At 40.4% G+C, this 19,057-nt stretch overlaps 1 protein-coding gene across 1 annotated transcript in view; it reads left to right on the top strand.

Moving 5' to 3' along the window:
* Positions 1-19,057, top strand: part of MTUS2 (microtubule associated scaffold protein 2) — a 464,127-nt gene that overhangs the window by 120,155 nt on the left and 324,915 nt on the right. Inside the window, exon 2 of the mRNA XM_042460986.1 lies at positions 1,502-4,071. Within this exon, the coding sequence (XP_042316920.1) occupies positions 1,801-4,071 (2,271 nt within the window). The 5' untranslated portion in view covers positions 1,502-1,800. The remainder of the gene's footprint in view (positions 1-1,501; positions 4,072-19,057) is intronic.

Raw genomic sequence — 19,057 nt, forward strand, 5'->3', positions numbered from 1 at the left:
ACAATGTAGCTGATGCATCATAACAGTGATTTGGGTGCATAATCCTATCCAAAGCAAAGTGCTGATTGCTCTTTCAGATATTTTATCTGTCATGTGACTTGTTTTTAGGCAAGATGGTTTTGAGAATATCAAATGCCGAACATGTTGGGATTTGCATTAATTTGCTGTTTGCTATGGTTTTTAATCCTCTCCTCTGAGTTTAAACAACTGTTTCTGTCCTAATGATGTGATGGGGAATTGTGTTCTTATGTGGAATATGTGGTTTTAAAACTGTTTTTATCATTTCTGGTGTTATCCAACAAATTATTGTTATTGAGAGAGTGACTGATAAATAGAATTAATAAAAATGAATTAATGAAAATGAAATAAAAATGAGTCTTAGCACCATTTCATAAAAGAAAATATTGTGTCTGTTCCTGCTCTGAGTGTTCCAAAATAACAAGACATAATTATCTTTCCCTGTTTAACATATTTGGAAAATAAACAGAAAATTGGTAAAGCTAACCAGTAGTCGCATCAAAATTTAACCTAAATAATTCTTAGTTACTTAGTTACTAACAATGTCTTGTTCTTCAAAGAAGACTTTACATATCTGCATCAGGATGATGATGATGGTGATGATGATAATGATAATGATGAAATTCTTTAAAATAAGGATAAATCACATAATTAGTTTTTAATACCCTAAAGAAACCTGAAGGAAAATATGTCTTATTTAACTCCTCTTAAGCCTCAAAATTAAGTCCCGATATTATGTTCACTTTCTTGAATTTAATTAACAATATTGTAGAAATGAAACCAGTTCCAAACACCATGAAAACTGAATTCACACTTTGCTCTTCATTTTACAACCTATCAAGATAATCTCTGTGTTGCAGATCCAAAATAATCTTTCTTGTTGTTGTTCTCTATCTCTCCATCCATTTATCCTTTCTCCCATACAAAAGTTAAAAGTGTAATTAAAGTGCCAAAAAACCTGTTCAAAACATAAGCTATGAATGGGACTGCCAGTTCAGTTTATAGCCTGATCAGGTGATTCAAATCTTGGATTGATCCAGACTCTGAATATGAATTCAGAATCTCAAAGACAGATCTCCATTGATTTTCACTGGGAAACCAAATGGTTCTAACTTTTTTTCTTTCCTCCCACATATGTGTACAATCTGGGGACATGGTAATCCCTAACAATTATTAATTCAGCCACATTCCAGACAGGTAACTACAGGTCTTTCTGTGCTATTGTTTTATTGTCTTACCAACTTTGTTAAAACAGTTGTGGATGGATGTACCACGGTTCACTGCCCTTTTGGCAGCACATTATTTTGTATGGCTAAAGAAAACTTGCCAGGTATTTGTAGATGGCTAGTGAATCATGCTTTAAGTCTGTTGAAAAGAATGATCTCTGCATGTATCTGTGACTCTGTGTCAGTTTGGTTATGTAACTTTGAACACAATTTTGTGTAATTTAAACTGACATAATCCTCTGTTTCTTCTTTTGCAGGTTCAATGGACTATCTGTCCTTCAATGGAACTGTAATGGACATCTTTTGCATTTATTAAATCCCATCTCTCTTTCTTGGCTTCTTACTCTGGAGATTTCTTGGCTTCTTACTCTGCCCTAATAATGACTGACTCATCAGAAGGATGTAACTGACAAGAGGCTCAAGTGGTTTGCAAAGGAATTTTTCCTGCCGGATCAATTTGAATCCCCTTAGAGAAGTATGCTTAGTGGCTAATACAGTTAGAGGAGATTTGCCTTTCAGCAGGGCTGTAGGAGAAGAGGCCACTTGGAATTTGAAAATGAGTACACCACTGGTTCCCAACAACTCATGTTACAATTTGTTGCAGGGCAACAGAAATGAGATTAAAAATAACAATGAACGCATAGTGACAGTGGGGGACACAAACGCCAACGAAATCACTTCTGAAGTCAGAACCTCTAGAGGAGAGATAAGGACAAATGATTTGTTGGGAGAAACAAAATGTTTGAACACTGGAGAGTCAGAAAATGTCACACAATTAGATTTGGAAAAGAACAGGCTTCAGAGTACAACTGGCCATTCAGAGTTTAGGCCGTCTTCTACCGCTGGCAGGGAATTGCATAAGACTTATAGGACTGATGGCGTTAAGGACACTTCAAAGCTAGTCCCTATTAGCCGAGGACACAGTTTGTCCAACCTGAGGATTAATACAAATGATACTTTTTCAGTAGTTCTTTCTAAAAGTGATGCTGATCTCATCCAACATGTTTCAAAGGATAAAACACCTAGAAGGATTGAACCAGAAGGAATAAAACGGCTTTCTTTGGGGAGATCAAGAAAACTCCTGGCAAAAACTGAAGTTTTAGGAAAAGAATTTGTTGGCCGTGTGTCAGGAAAACGCTTGCTTTCTGCATCCTTGGACTCTATCGACACCTCATATCATTTGGCTGGGGAGACTGAGAAATCTCGGAAAACATCAGCAGACCATTTTTTAGGCATGGTGTTTCGTCCAACTGATAGCGTCTCAGAGGGAAACATCATGCATTATTCTAAACCTTCATCTACCTCAGGAATGAACACATCAAATGTCCGAGCAACACAACCAAGTGGGGACGATGTACCAAACTTCAACAAGCAGAGCTCTCTGCATCCTGCTCATGTTGATAAATTAACTGTTAAATCCAATGAAATTTGGAAATCAGAAGCACAATTAGATTATCAGGGTGATAAGAAAGGGAAAACAGACTTGAGGAGTCCACAGTCTAAGAGCATATGTCAGCAAAAAATTGACAGGATTATGCTGGCTGAATTTCTTGGATGTCAGACAGACGGAAATAATGTGCTAGGACAGAATAAAAAGGATTATGGATCTGAAGAACACAAAGCAAAACCATTTCAGTTGCAAGAGCTTGGTGGCAAAGGAGATGATTCATACTTGAACAAAGGGCTTTACCATGCCAGTGACAGACTGGTACGAAGCAATAACTCCCCAGGTTTAAGACGGGGAAGCAGTCATAGTGACAGCATGGCAATGAACCAAGGGAGTGAAGAATGCATAGTGGGAAAAGAGGATTCCGTATTGGCTCATGCTGATGATGACAAACTCAGTGACACACTAACACCTACAAGAAATAAAAGTCTACATGATGCTGATGCAAGTTGTAATCGAACAGTTGGTGGGCATCCATCTTTGACACATAACATTGATGTACCAGACAGACATCTGAGCAATAATGAAAGTAAGCAGATGCTCATCAAAGCAAACAGTGAAAATGCTTCAGCACTCACCTCTGAGCTGGAACACCCCAAAGCATTTAGTAAAGAAGAGGTATTAGACAGCCATTCTCATAACCATAACACTGAGGCAGAGACCACAGTGGAGAGCAAAAAGACAGCGACAACTGCAAAGAGACATCTTGTAAATGACACGTCAGAAGGTTACAAAATATCAGAAACAACTGGTACCTTTCTATGTGCCCCAATTCCTATACGCCCTGTGGCAAATGTGAATGTTAACAACCACATCACAGTCTCAAATAGCAGTCTGAAGGATCTCTATGCGCTTCATGTTGACAAGCTGCCATCCACCGCAGTCCTACCTTCCCTTGATGATGCAGAGTTGTTAAGCCTATCCTCTAAAGTGCCTAACAAGACTGCCTGTAACAGTGGTATCCCTAAGCCTATCCTTATACATTCCAAGGATTCCCAGCCAGCCAAGGAGGATGGAGAGTGCTATTGCACTGAGAAGCCTGAGAACCAGATGGAGGCAAAACCAGAGATTCCTAAACCCAAACACGTGAGACCGAAAATCATCACTTACATTAGAAGGAATCCCCAGGCAATAAGCCAGCTTGACCATACATTTGTTCCAGCTGGCTTACCATATTCTCCACCTGCTTGCACTATGCCAATAGCAACAACAGAGCAAAAGTGTTCCAATGATGGAGACAATAAACCTGGCAACATTCTATATGACAAGTTTAAACCAGATTTACAGAAGCCTCGAATTTACAGTTCAGGACTTGTGGTGTCTGGGATTAAATCTTCAAGCCATCATTTTGGCCAGATGAATGACAAGTTTCTCCAGGAGGTAAGGCCTTTACCAAATGACACCCCTATGTCTCTCTGACCTATTTTATTGTTTTATACATATATAAATTACAGGATATTATATTGCTTACTTCAATGCTAGTGGCTGTATGTTATAGCAAAGATTGATAGTTATTTAACAGAATGTATAAACTGCTCAGTATTGAAGATGTTATGTTATTTAATAGCATTTACAAATTGCTCCATACTGAAGATTTTGGAGTGATGTACAATAGATCAAAACAAATACCGTATATAATCGACTATAAGTCAAAAAATTTATGCCTCAAAATGAGCTTCAAAATCCCAGGGTAGACGTATATAAGGGTCAATACAGTGATTCCCATCGCAACCGCCAGGAGGAAGCGGAGAAATGCTGCTGGCTGCGGCAAGGGGCTGGGCTGGAAGAGAAAACATGGCTGAGACGCTGGCAGAGGCCTATGGCGCTGCCACTCTTCTGGCCTCGCTGCAGCCTGAGGAGGATGTGCCCTTGAAGGAGGAGGAAAGGGAGAGGAGAGCCCCTTGGGGAGGGAGATGGCCTCTCTTGAAGCCAAGCTCCAGCAACCCCTTCCTTTGTTGTTGTTGTTGTTGTTCTTGTGTGCCTTCAAGTTGTTTTGGACCTGGGGTTTTCTTGGTCCTTCTATCCTCCTCTTCCTCTCCCCCTCCTTTCTCCTTCGCCTTCCTCCTGCTGCTGCTCTCCTTCTCCTTCTTTCTCCTCCTTTCCCCCTTTCTCCTTCTTTTTCTCCTTCTCTTCTTCTTCCTCCTCCCCGTCCTCCCTCCCCTCCAGGGTGTGTGTGTGTGTGTGTGCTGGAGCATGGAGGGCTTTCTGGGGCTTGCCTTGGGTGGGTGCCATCGGGCCCTGGCTAGAGGAGGCCCAGAGCCCTTCCGTCTGTTGGGACCCTGCTCTTTTCTCCCCCCCCCACTTTGCCCCAAGGTGGCTCCCTCCAACAAGACCCCTAGGGAGGCTCTTCCCACGGGTCGGGCACCTCCTGTGTTGTGGGCAACAAGCTTTGTTCAAAAGGGGGTTGCCATTGCCTTCCTCTGATGCTGAGACAGTGTGACTTTGGGGTGTGCGAGTGTGTGTGTGTGTGTGTGTGTACCTGCAAGAGGATTTCTTGGGAGCTTTGTTCAGAGAGGGTTTACCTTTGCCTTCTTCTGAGGCTGAGAGTGTGTGACTTTCCCAAAAGTTTTCTTGGAAGATTTGTTCAGAGGGGGTTGGCCTTTACCTTCCCTTAAGGTGACTAGCCCAGTGGGGTTTTTTAATGCCCAAGCAAGGGATTGAACCCTGGGCCTCCTCCACCGCTGCCTCCTGCTGCACTTCCTGACATGGATTTAACCTCAGAGATCTCCATGTCTTTCAATTCAATTCTAATTATAATTACTATTTGAAAGAAAGAAGTTGTCAGCATGAACCTTTCAAAAGCCTCTTTCCTCAGATGCATTTATCAGAGGTGCGTCCAAATCTACATGTCCCCTTAAGTCTAGTATTATTATTATTATGATTATTATGATGTTATTATATTAACTAAGAGTCCTGCGCTCATCAGATGCATTTAGTCTCAGAGGTGCAGCAAGATCCTATAACATACGGATTATATTACTGTTTTTTTTAAAATATGAATGTTTTTAGCTTTTAGTTGCTATGGCCCCATTTTTCTCAAATGGCCCACAGTTTGGGGTAAATTTTGTCCCACATTGTCCGACATTTGGTTTAAATTTGGCGTACAAATTTGGGTTGGGGATTGTGATTTTATGATTTTCGGTAACGTTATGTGATTTTTATGGAACCCATCCAATCCATAAGAGAGAGAGGCACAATAATAATTATTATATTATTTCTTTTCTACTTTCCTTTTCCCCCCGGTTGAGAATGATGGCAACCTACCCAAAGGAGCTGCATGAGCCACATCATTGACAGCGCCCCCAGTGTAAACAGTGGTGCGCCAAGATGTGCGCCTGCAGTGCGCAGTATGGGCTCAGGACATTAAAAAACATAGGGCCTCAAATGTACTTTCTGCCCCAGGGCCCCTAAAGGCCTAGCTACGGGCCTGGGCGTGGGATCGCCAAAGCTGGAAGAAAAAAGGAGAGTTCAAACCACCTTTGCAAGCTGGGTTCGGGAGAAGGCAAGAGAGAAGAAAGAGAATGGGGGGAATCATGAGTTGGAAGAGACCCAGGGCCATCCAGTCCAACCTCCTGCCATGCAGGAACTCCATCAAAGCATACCCTACAGATGGCCATTCAACCTCTGTTTAAAAACCTCCAAAGAAGGAGGCTCAACCACACTTGAAGGAGTGTGTTCCACATCTGAACGCTTTACGGTTTCCCCTAAAGATGAGGGGAATCTCTTTTCCTGTAGCTGGTCTATAGAGGTATGGAGACTCATGATATTTGGAACACTCAGTATTTCATTTCAGCAGAGTATCATTGATCTCTTAAACTCACCAGATCAACCTTCTATCCCAAACCCCTTTGCAAGGCTTTTTTCTGACAAAAGCCGAGAGAAGGCAAGAGAACAGCGCAGTGATAGGGGTTTGTTTAGAGAGTTTCTTCTGTTAAATCAGACAAAGTTATAGTTTAAAGAGTACTGAAAAGCTTCCTGGAAACTTATGAACTCTAGCCTTGGGGATTACCTATTCACCTCGTTTGTGTGATTGCAGTCCGTTGTGATTTCACAGCAGGGTCAACCAGTGTGCAAACCTTTAAACTGTAATAACCCATTGAAGCATGTTATTGGTTTCATTAAAATATACTTCTAGTTAAAAACGTATTCAGAATATGTTGTAGCATGACCCAACTATGTACATCCCATTCTTTATCAAACTGTTCATTTCAGTTCAATGTAAAGACAATTCTTATGTTAAACAGGATATTATGATGTTGCTTTGCAATGAATCTTTTTTAAAAAAATGTGAACTTGGTGCTTTACTACATGATTAAACTTGCACTCAAAAGAGTTGTAAAATATAAAATTCATGGAAAGTTATAAAGTTACAGAAATTAATCACTGCTAGTTCTCTGGCACTGGGTTTTGTTTTTGTTTTTTTGCTTCATCTTTTAGATCCTTTGCTACACATCCTTAAGTTTTACCTTCGACTCATCTAAGGGTCATATCAAAATCCAAAATTTTGGCCCCAAAACATGCCCTCGACTTATACATGAGGTCGACTTATACATGAGTATATACGGTAAACACAAAAAAGTTACAATGGAAATAAAAGGCACTGAAACAATTATGATTGGAATCTATTAGTCAAGAAATGTTTGCCTGGAGAGAAAGGTTTTCAGTAAACTCCAAAGACAAAAATTGTGGGCAATTACCTACTCCCAACTGGAAGGACACTCCAACAAATAGGAACCATACTATTCATGAAGCTAGAGTAGAAACTGAGGTCAGTAGAAACTGAGAAGCTGTTAGGAGTGTCTTCTAAGGAAACCATGCCGTATGAGAAACAACTTAGGGAGCTTGGGATGTTTAGCCTGGAGAATAGAAGGTTAAGAGGTGATGTGATAGCCCTGTTTAAATATTTGAAGGGATGTCATATTGAGGAGGGAACAAGCTTGTTTTCTGCTGCTCCAGAGACTAGGACCCAGAGCAATGGATGCAAGCTCCAGGAAAAGAGATTCCACCCCAACATTAGGAGGAACCTCCTGACAGTCAGGGCTGTTCAACAGTGGAACACACTCCCTTGGAGTGTAGAGGAGTCTCCTTCTTTGGAGGATTTTAAACAGAGGCTGGATGGCCATCTGTCCAGGGTGCTTTAACTGTGTGTTCCTGCATGGCAGAGGGTTGGACTGTATGGCCCTTGCGGTCTCTTCCAACTCTATGATTCTAAGACTTCAGCAGTTTGGGAGGATGGTTGAGTATAGTGCACATTTTCAATTATCTTGTTCTTAAATTGTTTAGTGCTTTATATACCACTAACAAAAATATGAGTATCTTCCAGTAGTAGAGATGGAAAGAATATTTTTGCATGTTTGAAAAACATGATTTGCAATGTTGAGAAACCCTGATGAGAAAGATCCTCATTTTTGCAAAAATTGCATTCTGTGCAAAATTTTCATTTAGTTGTTTTGTACAGAATTTTCTACATGGAAAATAATATTTGAATTCAGAAATATTAATTTCCTTGCAGAAAATGCTGTTTTCTGCACAGAAAATGCCGTGATGGGGATTTAGTGTGTGTAAAATGCACAGATTGTTGATTTGCATGGAAAATATTTTCTGAACAGAAAACATCATTTCTATGCAGACATTAATATTTCAGTGTTGAAATATTATTTTCCACACATAAAATGATACAGAACAAACAGCCACATGCAAATTTTGTACAGAATAAGCCCCAAATTGGGAATAGCCTTTGAAAATTGCATGGTTTTTGAAGACTTTCTTGCAACAGGAAGAAACTTGCTAAAACTACTCATTGCTACCTCCAAGTAGAGTTAGTGAAGAAGTACATCCCCGTCTTGTAGCCAATTGGTAGTCAGTGCAGAATCTTCACTAAAGGTGTAAGATGCTGATATGGAATTGTACCTGACAAAAACTGGGCAGCTGTATCTGTACTAGCTGAATGCTAGTAGATATGTGTATAAATTTTGTATGTATTCTCTGTTGTAGCAGTACAATAAATGATGTGTGAAAGAATGGAGTGGACAGCTTATAAAGTTTGGATAACAACAAGTGCTTTGATGAAATTCAGGTTTTCAGGGTCATGGGATATTGGATGAGGGATTCATGTTGATGCTGGAAAGTAGAATGCCTCCATCATACACAAGTTTAAGTTTAATTTGCTATATATTTGTTTCTTTATGGAAAATAATTTTTAAAAATCTTGATTGCAATTTGCAGCTATATATGGCTGCAAAGATCAGTTAGTAAAAGTAAGGTAGAGAATTGTTAATCAGAAATACTTTGTGGAAATACTTTGTGGAAGTATTGTGGAGGTTGTAACACCCAAAATTAATATTTATAAACTCTGAAAGAGATAAAAAATTAAATATATATCTTTAAGGAAAGAGGGGAGGAAACCAGGTCAAGAGCCATTCTTCACATCAGAGAAAATATTTTATATTTATAGGAAACTCTTTCCAGTGCTATTTGGGAAGATCAGCACACACATGTCTGCTGTCTTTTTAAATGCCATGGCTCAAAGTTAGGGAGTTCTGAGAACTGTAGTTTGGTGTGGTACCAGAGCTCTCTGACAGAAAAAGCTAAATGTCTAGGTCATCCGTCAATAGATCAATGGTAGGCAAAGCACTGGATGGTTAATGGAGAAGCTTATGGATGATGTCAGGAGAACCTCTGAGGCAAGAAACTGTAACCAGTTCAAGGAAAAGTGGCTGCCTCTTACAGAATATATAAACTCCAACTCTCATGCTTATGTTCAACCACAACATCACAGGAGATTTTGGTGTGGAGTTGTAAATGAGAGCTCAGTTTTGTAAAGTTGTAATTTAGCTTGTGTTTTTAAAGCAGAATGGTGATTTAATTGTGTTTTACCTTTTGTAAACAATAAATTTATTTAAATTTAAAAAAAGAGAATGCCAAAAAAAATACCTAACAAAACCGCAGTTCCCAGAATTCTATATCACTGAACTATGTTAGTTAAAGTGGTGTCAAACTGGATTATTTTGGCAGTGTGAAACATAAAAAAAGAATATGAATTAGACTAAGGCTGCATCCACACTGCAGAAATAATCTAGTTTGACAACACTTCAACTCAGTGCTATGGATTTCTGGGAACTATAGTTTGTTGTGGCACTGGAGCTCTATGACAGAGAAGTCTAAATTTCTCAAAAAACTAAAGTTTCCAGAATTACATAGCACTGAACCATGGCAAGTAAAGTGGTATTAAACTGGATTATTTCTGCAGTGCAGATGCAGCCGTAGGCCTATCCCATAGCTCAAGTCATACAAAAATGTATGGAAGAACATGGGTTGATATCCCCTGGTTATTGGAAGCCCACAGTACATAAAAGTCACATTTTTACAGGGACTTGCTATCACTGCCACTAGAAAGAATACACACACACACACACACACACACACTATAACAAGTAGCCATCATTAGCCCCATCCACCATGTATCTGTCCAGTCTCTTTTTAAAGTCTTAAAGTCAAAAGCTATTAATGAGGAAGAACAAACACACAAGCTAGGAAAGGTTGCAGCAGCTTGCTTTTGCTCAGCCCACAGGGAAGGGCAAAACTCTGCCCCCTCCTCTCCCCTTTGCTGAGTTAATTGAGTGCAAACTACTTTTGCACTTTGATGTTGGTTTGCAGCAATTGAAATAAGCTGAGGACAAGGGGGAATGTGGAAGAGGGACAAAAAAAAATGGGACATTTTGAAAGCAGCTGAAAAAGTGGGACAATAGTGGATTGCCTGGGACTATCCCTGTCAGACTTGGACAGTTGGAGAGTATGATTTTGTGTTAGTGACTTCCACTGTTTAACCATTCCTTCACTTATTCATTCTAGAGCAAAGATGGGTCAATTTGGTCCTGGGTCCATATATAGTCCCAGACACTTGGGGAATATTTTTTAGCCCCTGACCCCTATTTTCTACTTCCTCCAAGGATGAATTTCCTCTCCTGGAAGTTTCCAGGTGCAGCATTCACTTTTAAAATATGCTGCTGAGCTGACTGACATTTTGGGAAAACCACATATTTCCATGTACAAAATGTAGGGAGGGTATTGCAGCCTGATGCTGAGGTGGAAATGGCATGGCAATGCTGGTAGGATTGAAAGAAAAATCAAAAACAAGGCTGCCAGATCTGGATATCCCTAGTTTAGAAAGTTAACTTTATTTGCATATAATTAAATTTTTAAAAGCTGAAATTAATTGGTGAAAGATCTAAGCATGGAGCAAAGATAACACAGATGTAAAGTCTTGATGCAGTGCTCAATATGCTATCTTGCATATTTTATACTAAGATTATAGGAAGAACAATTAAAAACAAAACAAAAAAACACCAGATGATTTTCTGCCAGAGTAGCACAAAGCCAGTCTTGCCATAAGGATCAAAAGGTTCAGAGTTGCCATTAAGTTGTATTGTCTAAATATGTATAAATTGTTGCAGATACAATGACATGACACAGCAATGTGTAGTAATTTAGCAGCAAAGTTAATTAAGCAACCTGGGTAGTTTTCATGCTTAGCTCCTGGTGACTGTTGTGATTAATTTTTAAAATAAATTTGGCTCTGTCTTCCAAGCTGTTAAAAAAAAAAAAGCTCTCAGCATCTCCACATTGACACATGAGGTAATGGTTGAATGCTAATTTACAGTTAAAATAGAATTCGGAATCAACTGGGCTTTTTTTCATAGTTGTATTTTGGTGATAAATTGTACGTAGCAAACTTTAAAGTGAATATGTACCAGGAGGTCATTGCTGTCTTCATATATATCAATTGAAATGGCAGGTTTTGCCCTCTCTTTCCTGCTGTTGCTCTGAAATCCCTGTCCTGCCTTTTCACAAGGGTGGAAAAGGTGGTTTATGAAAAATGTGCAGATATTCTTGTCTTTCAGCAGCTGTCTGCAGGACACCTCCAGATTGTAACCATTTGGTTGGATTATATGAAAGTCAAAGCAGCATGTTCATTGTAGCTCTCTCTCACTCTCTCCATATGGTACTAACATGGCAGCATTGACACAGTAATAATTCATTGCTACAAAGAGAAGATGGAAGTGTCTCAGAGATGGAACAGTGCAATTTGTATTTTACTGGGTATGGTACGAAGCTACACAGGACGTTATTTTGTACCATTGTCCCATTCATTTAAACGAGTGATCAGTGGTTCCTGCTGGACTTGCCTTTCTCCAGCTCTGAAGAGAATGAATTGGCTACTTTTTCTTGCTTAAAACGTTGCACTGAGGAATTCTAGGGAATTCTGGTGGGTGAGCAGTGTTAGAGTTAGCAACCTTTGTGTACCAATACTCATTAATTACCAGATTGCATTTTATTCCTTAGGAGTTTATGCCCAGTTTATCTTTGTGGTAACTCCCTGTCTCTTGTCCATTAAACCATATTTTTGATTGAGGATATATGTTTGTAATTATACCTACTTTACATGTTTGACAAAGTAGACTAAGGGATAAAACAGGCCAGCTGTAAAGGCCAGCTTCGGGGAGGCTTGGGGGCATGGCATTTTGATGCCACATGTCCCCAATGCACGCGGAAGCAATCCCATTAATTGGATGAGGGTGGCTTCAAGCTGCTCTGGGGTCGTGGCATTTTGACACCACATGCCTCTGGAGTGGCTTGATGCTGCCCTAGGGTTGTGGCGGGGCTGTCTAAGGTGACCCTTTACCAGCCCAAATAGGAGAGGATCTTTTCCTCTCAAATTTTGGCCAGTGGTGGGGCGGATTGGAGTCACTGTATGTGCTTGCCATGGCTCCAAGGTGACCAACTTCAGAGCAGCCCCAATCCACCCTTTTGGGATCTTCTGTTTGGCTCCTAAGGCCTGAAACACATGGGCCAAAAGAAGCAGCTTCTGGCTGCACTGGAGGCACAGTTCATTTGATGCATGTCTTCAATATGGCCAGAAGCCACACTGAGGCTGCACTCCACTCCTTTAGCCTGGAGCAAAAAGGAGCCAGAATAATCTGGCTCCTAGTGGTGGGGGTTAAGGCCAGAGGCCACAGTCCACTTTTGGAGCAGGCCATGTGGTCTCTGTGACCCTGATCTGCTTGCAACTGGAGTGGCTTCAGGCTGTGCTTTCCCAGCTGCCTGCTTCATCTCTTACATTGTTTCTTACTTGGTTAGATCCTGTGGGTGTGGGACTCATTTTTGTTCCGGTTTTAGCCTGCCACTTGGATTAGTTGGCTTTAGAGATTTGGTATTATATTCCACATTTCTCAACAAGTAGTAGGGCTAGTATTAGTTTTGTTTGTTCTTTTGCCTTCAAGTTATTTCAGCCATATGGAAACCCTAAGGTGACCTATCACAGGCTTCTCTTGTCAAGTTTCTTCAGAGGGGGTTTGCTGTTACCATTCTCTGAGGCAGAGTGACTGTGACTTGCCCAAGATCACCCAATAAGTTTAATTGTTCAAGCTGGTGTTTAGTTTTACCATTTTGTATTTCCTGAACATACCAAGAATTCTTATGTTCCACTATCTCGACCCCTTGATGCGACAAACCTATTGATCTGTAGAATGTCCCACATCTTCTTCTTGGTATCATGGCTTGCTGCTAAATAGTGTGGAACATATTTTCATAGTCCTGTAGATTGAAGAGGAACCTCACCAGACTTCTGGTCCAGCTTCCTGCCAGTTTAGGACTCCAGAGTTGAAGTATCTCTGAGAGATGGCTGTCCACTCTCTCTATAAAAACCGCCAACAATAATATTTATTTTTGTATTCTGCTTAATGTTGAGGAATCCAAGCAGATTACAGCAGTAAAATAAGATACAGTTAAAAGCAAAATGCATTAAAAATTCCAAGATCCCCATCCCTACCCCTTGACATAAAAGCATAATTAAACACCAAAAAGAGATTAAACCAAGAAGAAAGGTTAAAAAAAAATTAGTGTACAATAAAAATTAAAATGAAGTAAAAAAAAAATTCAAATGGAGTCCAGGTAGAGTAAAGGATAAAGATTGAAGATAATGGGAGAAAAAAAGAGGGAGGGGTAGGCAGGTCAACAAAGATGTTCTAGCCTGGAAATGCCTGCTGGAAGAGATCCATCTTAATAGTCTTCTTAAAGGTTTCCAAGGTGGTAATCTGATGGATCTCATCCAGCACGTCATTCCAGAGTTTAGGAGTGGCTGATGAAAAGGATTGCTTGGTCACTGCTTAAAGTCTAGTCCTCTTTGGTTAAAGCAGATTCTTCCCAGTGGAACAAAGAGTGCCAGGAGAATGATATGGGAAAAGGCGCTCCCACAAGAAGTCAAGACCCAAGCTTTAAAGGTTAAAACCAACACTTTGTATCTTGCCCAGAAACTAATAGGCAGTCAGTGAAGGGATTTTAAAACTGGTATGATGTGGGCAGATCTAGCTGTGGCAGTAACCAGCCTGGCTGCCATATTCTGTACTAACTGAAGTTTCCAAACTTGATGCAAAGGTAGCCCCGTGTAGTGTGTGTTACAGAAGTCGAGCCGAGAGGTTACCAGCGTATGTACCAGTGTTTCGAGGTCTTCCTGCTCCAGGAAGGGGCGCAGCTGGCGTATCAGCTGAGGCTGATAGCAAGTGCTCCTGACCGTCGCATCCACCTGAGCCATCAGATGGAGAGACGAGTCTAGGAGCACCCACAGACTGCGAACAGAGTCCTTCAGGGGAAGTGTGACCCTGTCCAGAACTGGCTGGCATAACTCCATTCCCAGATTAGGGATCCCTATTGCAAGTACCTTTCCCTCATTCAGTCCATTACTGCATTAAGACAGGCATTCAGAGGAAAGATGCCATCCTTAGTCACTGCATCAGTCTGAGACATAGAAAAATATATTTGGGTGTCATCAAAGGAGAGCTTACCACCTTCTTGAAAGAGCTAAAATCCTTCTTGTAATTTGAATTCACTGGTTTGGGTTTCTTCCTCCGGTACTGCAGAAAACACACTCATTCAGTCTTCAACCTGACAGCCCTTCACATATTTGAAGATTATTATCAATTTATCTTCACCTTGGCATGTCCTTTCTGTGGCAGTGGGATTACATGCTCCTGTGAAGTTAAAGGCTATATTGACATTAGCATTGCTACCAAAAGATTCTCCCAGATCAGAGAGGTTTATCCTGAGAGGGTAGCCTAAAGATGCCAAACAGCTACTGGGCAGCAGCAGTGGGGACAGCAGGGTAACATCGGCAGAGGATCTAGACCAGCCAACTCTTGTTAGTACTGTCCAAAAAACCCCCAAAGCTCCTGAATATCTGTCACCTCAAAAATCATATGATGATGATGAGACAATTCAAAATGAAGCAAGGTATAGTGCTAAAAGATGAGACTCTCAACCAGCTACTGGGAGAGAGCAGAGGACAACTACGAGTAGCACCATGGTTAATGATGCACATTCAACTTCTGACATGCTCATATGTCAAAGAAAAGTCCAAAGCTGCAAAATGCATAAAGGACTGTAATGCTCAGTAAAGTAGAATGCTGTAGGAAAAAGCATATAACAGATTGATTAATGCAAACAAGTAAACTACATCTGAGCAGGACTGTTGATGATTGGGACTCATGGAGGTCTCCTATTTATAGGGTCTCCATAAATAAAAATTAACATCACGGTGAATGAGAACAAAATCAAATTGCCTCTCAAACTTTTGTCCCATTGGCTGGGACAAAGAAGTGCCCCAATGTTATCAATAGGTTTGTTCAGACTCCCCCGCTCCTGCACTTTTTATTTATATCCCATCCAAAAAACAAAAGCAAAACCCAAACCCAAATTAACCCCCCAAAACAAAAGAAAACCTGTTTGGCAGATTGCTGAAACTTGAGGATACTGCTTACAACTCTTCAAGGTAGAATTTCACAGCATGCTTACACTGCAGGTCTTGTTCTGTGTAGAAAGTCAGCAAAAAATAGGTTGCCAAGTCAGGATTATTCCAAGCCCTAATATTTCTAGGTGAAAACATAAGTCCTGAGGATGTTACCTGGTGATGTCATTACTGTTCACAGCTTGTCATTTAAACATGCCCTTGCACCGAATGCAGTTTCCTGGTTGGAAATCTAGAGTCTTGGTTTAAATCAATTAACTTAGTTTAAATCAATTAACCTTTACAAAATGCATCAAACTGCTAAGACAGCTAGAAGCTTCTTGCCTGGCCAAAGGTTTGCATGCAGCTTTTTCCTTTGCCCAGAGTTGACCCCACAAACACTGGAGAATTTTAACCCTTGCCTGTCCCTCAGAGGTGACCCATGAAAACTAGCATCTCAAGGCGAATTTCTGAGATCTGGCAACCCTAGCAAGAAAGCATGACTCTGGTGGACTGAAAAAGAACATTAATGAAATACAGAAGCCCTATGCCCTAACTTCACCACACACATCCACATAGTGTTTCCATCCATATGGGCCACAGTGGTAGTCTTCTCAGCAGACATGATAGTGGAGTCAGATAGAGTGAGTGCGGCAGTAACAGGTCCATGGTGTAGTGATGGGCATGTAAACACCCATCTGTTATTGTATGGTCTTGGGGACTGACCTGTCTACTTAGGGCCCCAGAGCAGGACTAGCTTGGTGTAGTGGTTTGAATTTGGGACTACAGCTCTGGAGATCAGAGTTTAATTGATTTCCCGCTTGGCCATGGAAACCCACTAAGTAGCCCTGGGTGAGTCACACACTCAGACCCAGAAAACCCTGTGATAGTTTCGCCTTAGGGTCACTATAATTCAGAAATTACCTGAAGGCACACAGCAGTAACAACAACATCAGAGAAGGGCACTGAATGGGGAACAGGAGGATATGACAGAGGGTTTTCTGTGCTGTAGTACAGTGCTTAAAGCCCTGACAGGTATCAATACTGTTATCATTCCAATTTGTAGGGAAAACCTGGCCAGGAATTCACTAAGGCAGTTATGAAGGCGTAAGCTAGAGTAATGTATGTATGACACACATAGAATTATGTATGCATGTATGCCTAGAGTTATGTATGTATGTATGCATGACATAAGGTTTGTATTCATGATCCTTAAGTATGCAGCATGCAAGTCCTCCAAACATCATTTACCAGGCAGCAGCCACTGTGATCAATCCCCTGTAGATTGGAAAACAGCTGATATTTCCCTCTCTTGTGAACAATCTCCAGTTTGTGGAGGAATTGCCACAGGGATCCTGCTTCTGCCTGTCACAGTGGAGAGGGGTGGAAAGCTCAATCTACTACTTCCTGACTGACAGGCAATCAAACCAAACCCTTCTTGTTCATAACACTTACTGCCTGGTAAATGAGGGTTGGAAGGGCTGGGCTGGGCTACACTACTTAGCTACATGACAAAGGAAATTGTGTAGGTAAGTAGGTGTTACCAGTGGCATAATTAAGGGGGTGTATGGACCACACCAGGTGACACCCTAAGGGGAGGTGACAGCACTGCCCCTCAAACACCTACCTTTTGGCAGAAATGGATTGCGGCATTCACTTGCTTCCCTTTAACATGCTTTAAGAGATGGTGGGAGTGGGGTGAAGCTCAGTGGGAGGAGAAAGGAGAGGCCCCATAATTTGTTAAAGTAAAAATTTCAAATTTCAAAACTTTATTTTTTTAAAAAAATATTATTTTAAAATCCTTTTCTATTTTCTTTAAAAACATCACATTTTAACCCAATCTTCACCATGTAAATACATTTAGGTTGTCCATACGATACTGTAATTTGAAGGTAACATTTTAGTTTTGCTTGTTGTTTATGTCACAACTATTAGCATCACATTCAGTGGTATATGGGAATTACAATTTACGAGTAACATTGGTGCAAAAAGCATTATTAAAGATTCTGTATGGTGTAAAATTGGAGGTCAATGGGGTTGGTGACACCATGAGATACCACATCAGGTGACACCAACCTTACTGATGCCACTGAGTGATACACAATCATGGCCATATTTTCTTTTGCCAAAGCCATGGAGCCAAATTGATTTCATTCAGATCTGAACACAGGCATAACTTTTAAATTGTTTTGAACTGTTTTAATGCAATTTTAACTGTCTTGCATAACTTTTCAAATTGTTTAAAATAAACTTTAATCTGTTGGAAGTTATTTTTTGTTACTATATTAAATTATTTTTAAATTGGTGAAATCGATTTTGTTGTACACTACCCTTAGATTCCATGATACAGACCAGGATGTAGATGTTTCATATAAATATAAATGCTGCAATTTTTTGATACAGTTCCCACTTTTCAAGTCTTGCTCTCATTTCATAAGAACGATCTAATTATGCAGTTTGCTCCACACACATCCAAACCTTCTGTTATGAAGACATTCACTCCTATCATTCAGTGTATTTCCTTAATCTATGCAGAGCTTGGGAAGTTATTTTTAGAAAATAATTAGTTCCCTTACTAGGCTCAAATTCTCCACCACTTAAGGTGGGAAGTGGAACATATATCACACATGCTTTGTGTCTGCCCAAGATAAAATCTTATGTACTTCCTGGCTTAAAACAGGCTGAAAAGTAACATTTTAATTTGAAACTAAAAAGAATTTACACTAATACTAGAGTAGCTAGTAAAAAAACTGGAGAGAGAGCTCCTTTTCCTTTAAGAGTTGTGTAAAACAGGGAATTTCAGCAGGTGTTGCTTATTACCTGGTTGCATCACAAGCAACACCTGCTGAAATTCCCTTTCCTACAAAACTATGGCCTGAATCTTACTGGTAGTTCCAACTAGTGTAGACATATTAAATTAATTGTTTAATGTTGAGTCATCATTTCTATTTAAACCCCATTGATTCAGTGGGTCTGCTCTAGTTGGAGTACTAACAAATAGTCCAATGTTTTACAGATTAAACCTAGGAGTTTATGTACACTACATAAATATAGTGTAACTATTCCATTATAACTGCCCTGGCAACATTTTATGAAACCCTGGGATTGGCATTTCAGGGAGATGCATTTACACTTCTCAGCCAGAGAGCTCTAGTGCCCTTCCAAACAACAGACCAAGATACCATAGGATAAAACCGTGGCAGTTAAACTTGGAAAATAGCTCTATAATTATGTAGTGTGACTGGGTCCCAGGTCAGAATAATGTCATCCTCCTGCCACTTCCTAAAATGAAGAAAGAACAGCTGGCTCTCTTCTGTAGAGTCATCACCTTCCTCAGAAAAGGCTCTGTGAGAGGGAAAAGGGGTAAGTACACAGAAGATGGATGGAAACAGTGACATCTGTAGCCAAACAAAATTCTCTGATTTTGCTTGGCTACACATGTTGTCAAGATGGTAAAGGTTACGAATGAGAAAGAACAGACAAGCTGGAAGAGGGCACAGTGGTTTGCTTTTGCCTTCACTTACTGGAAAGGACAAGATCTGTCCTCTCTCCAATGCTGAATTAATTGAGAACAAGTAAGGGTAAGCT

This window comes from Sceloporus undulatus, chromosome 3 (genome assembly GCF_019175285.1).
Source record: "Sceloporus undulatus isolate JIND9_A2432 ecotype Alabama chromosome 3, SceUnd_v1.1, whole genome shotgun sequence".
In the NCBI taxonomy this organism is placed as follows: domain Eukaryota; kingdom Metazoa; phylum Chordata; class Lepidosauria; order Squamata; family Phrynosomatidae; genus Sceloporus; species Sceloporus undulatus.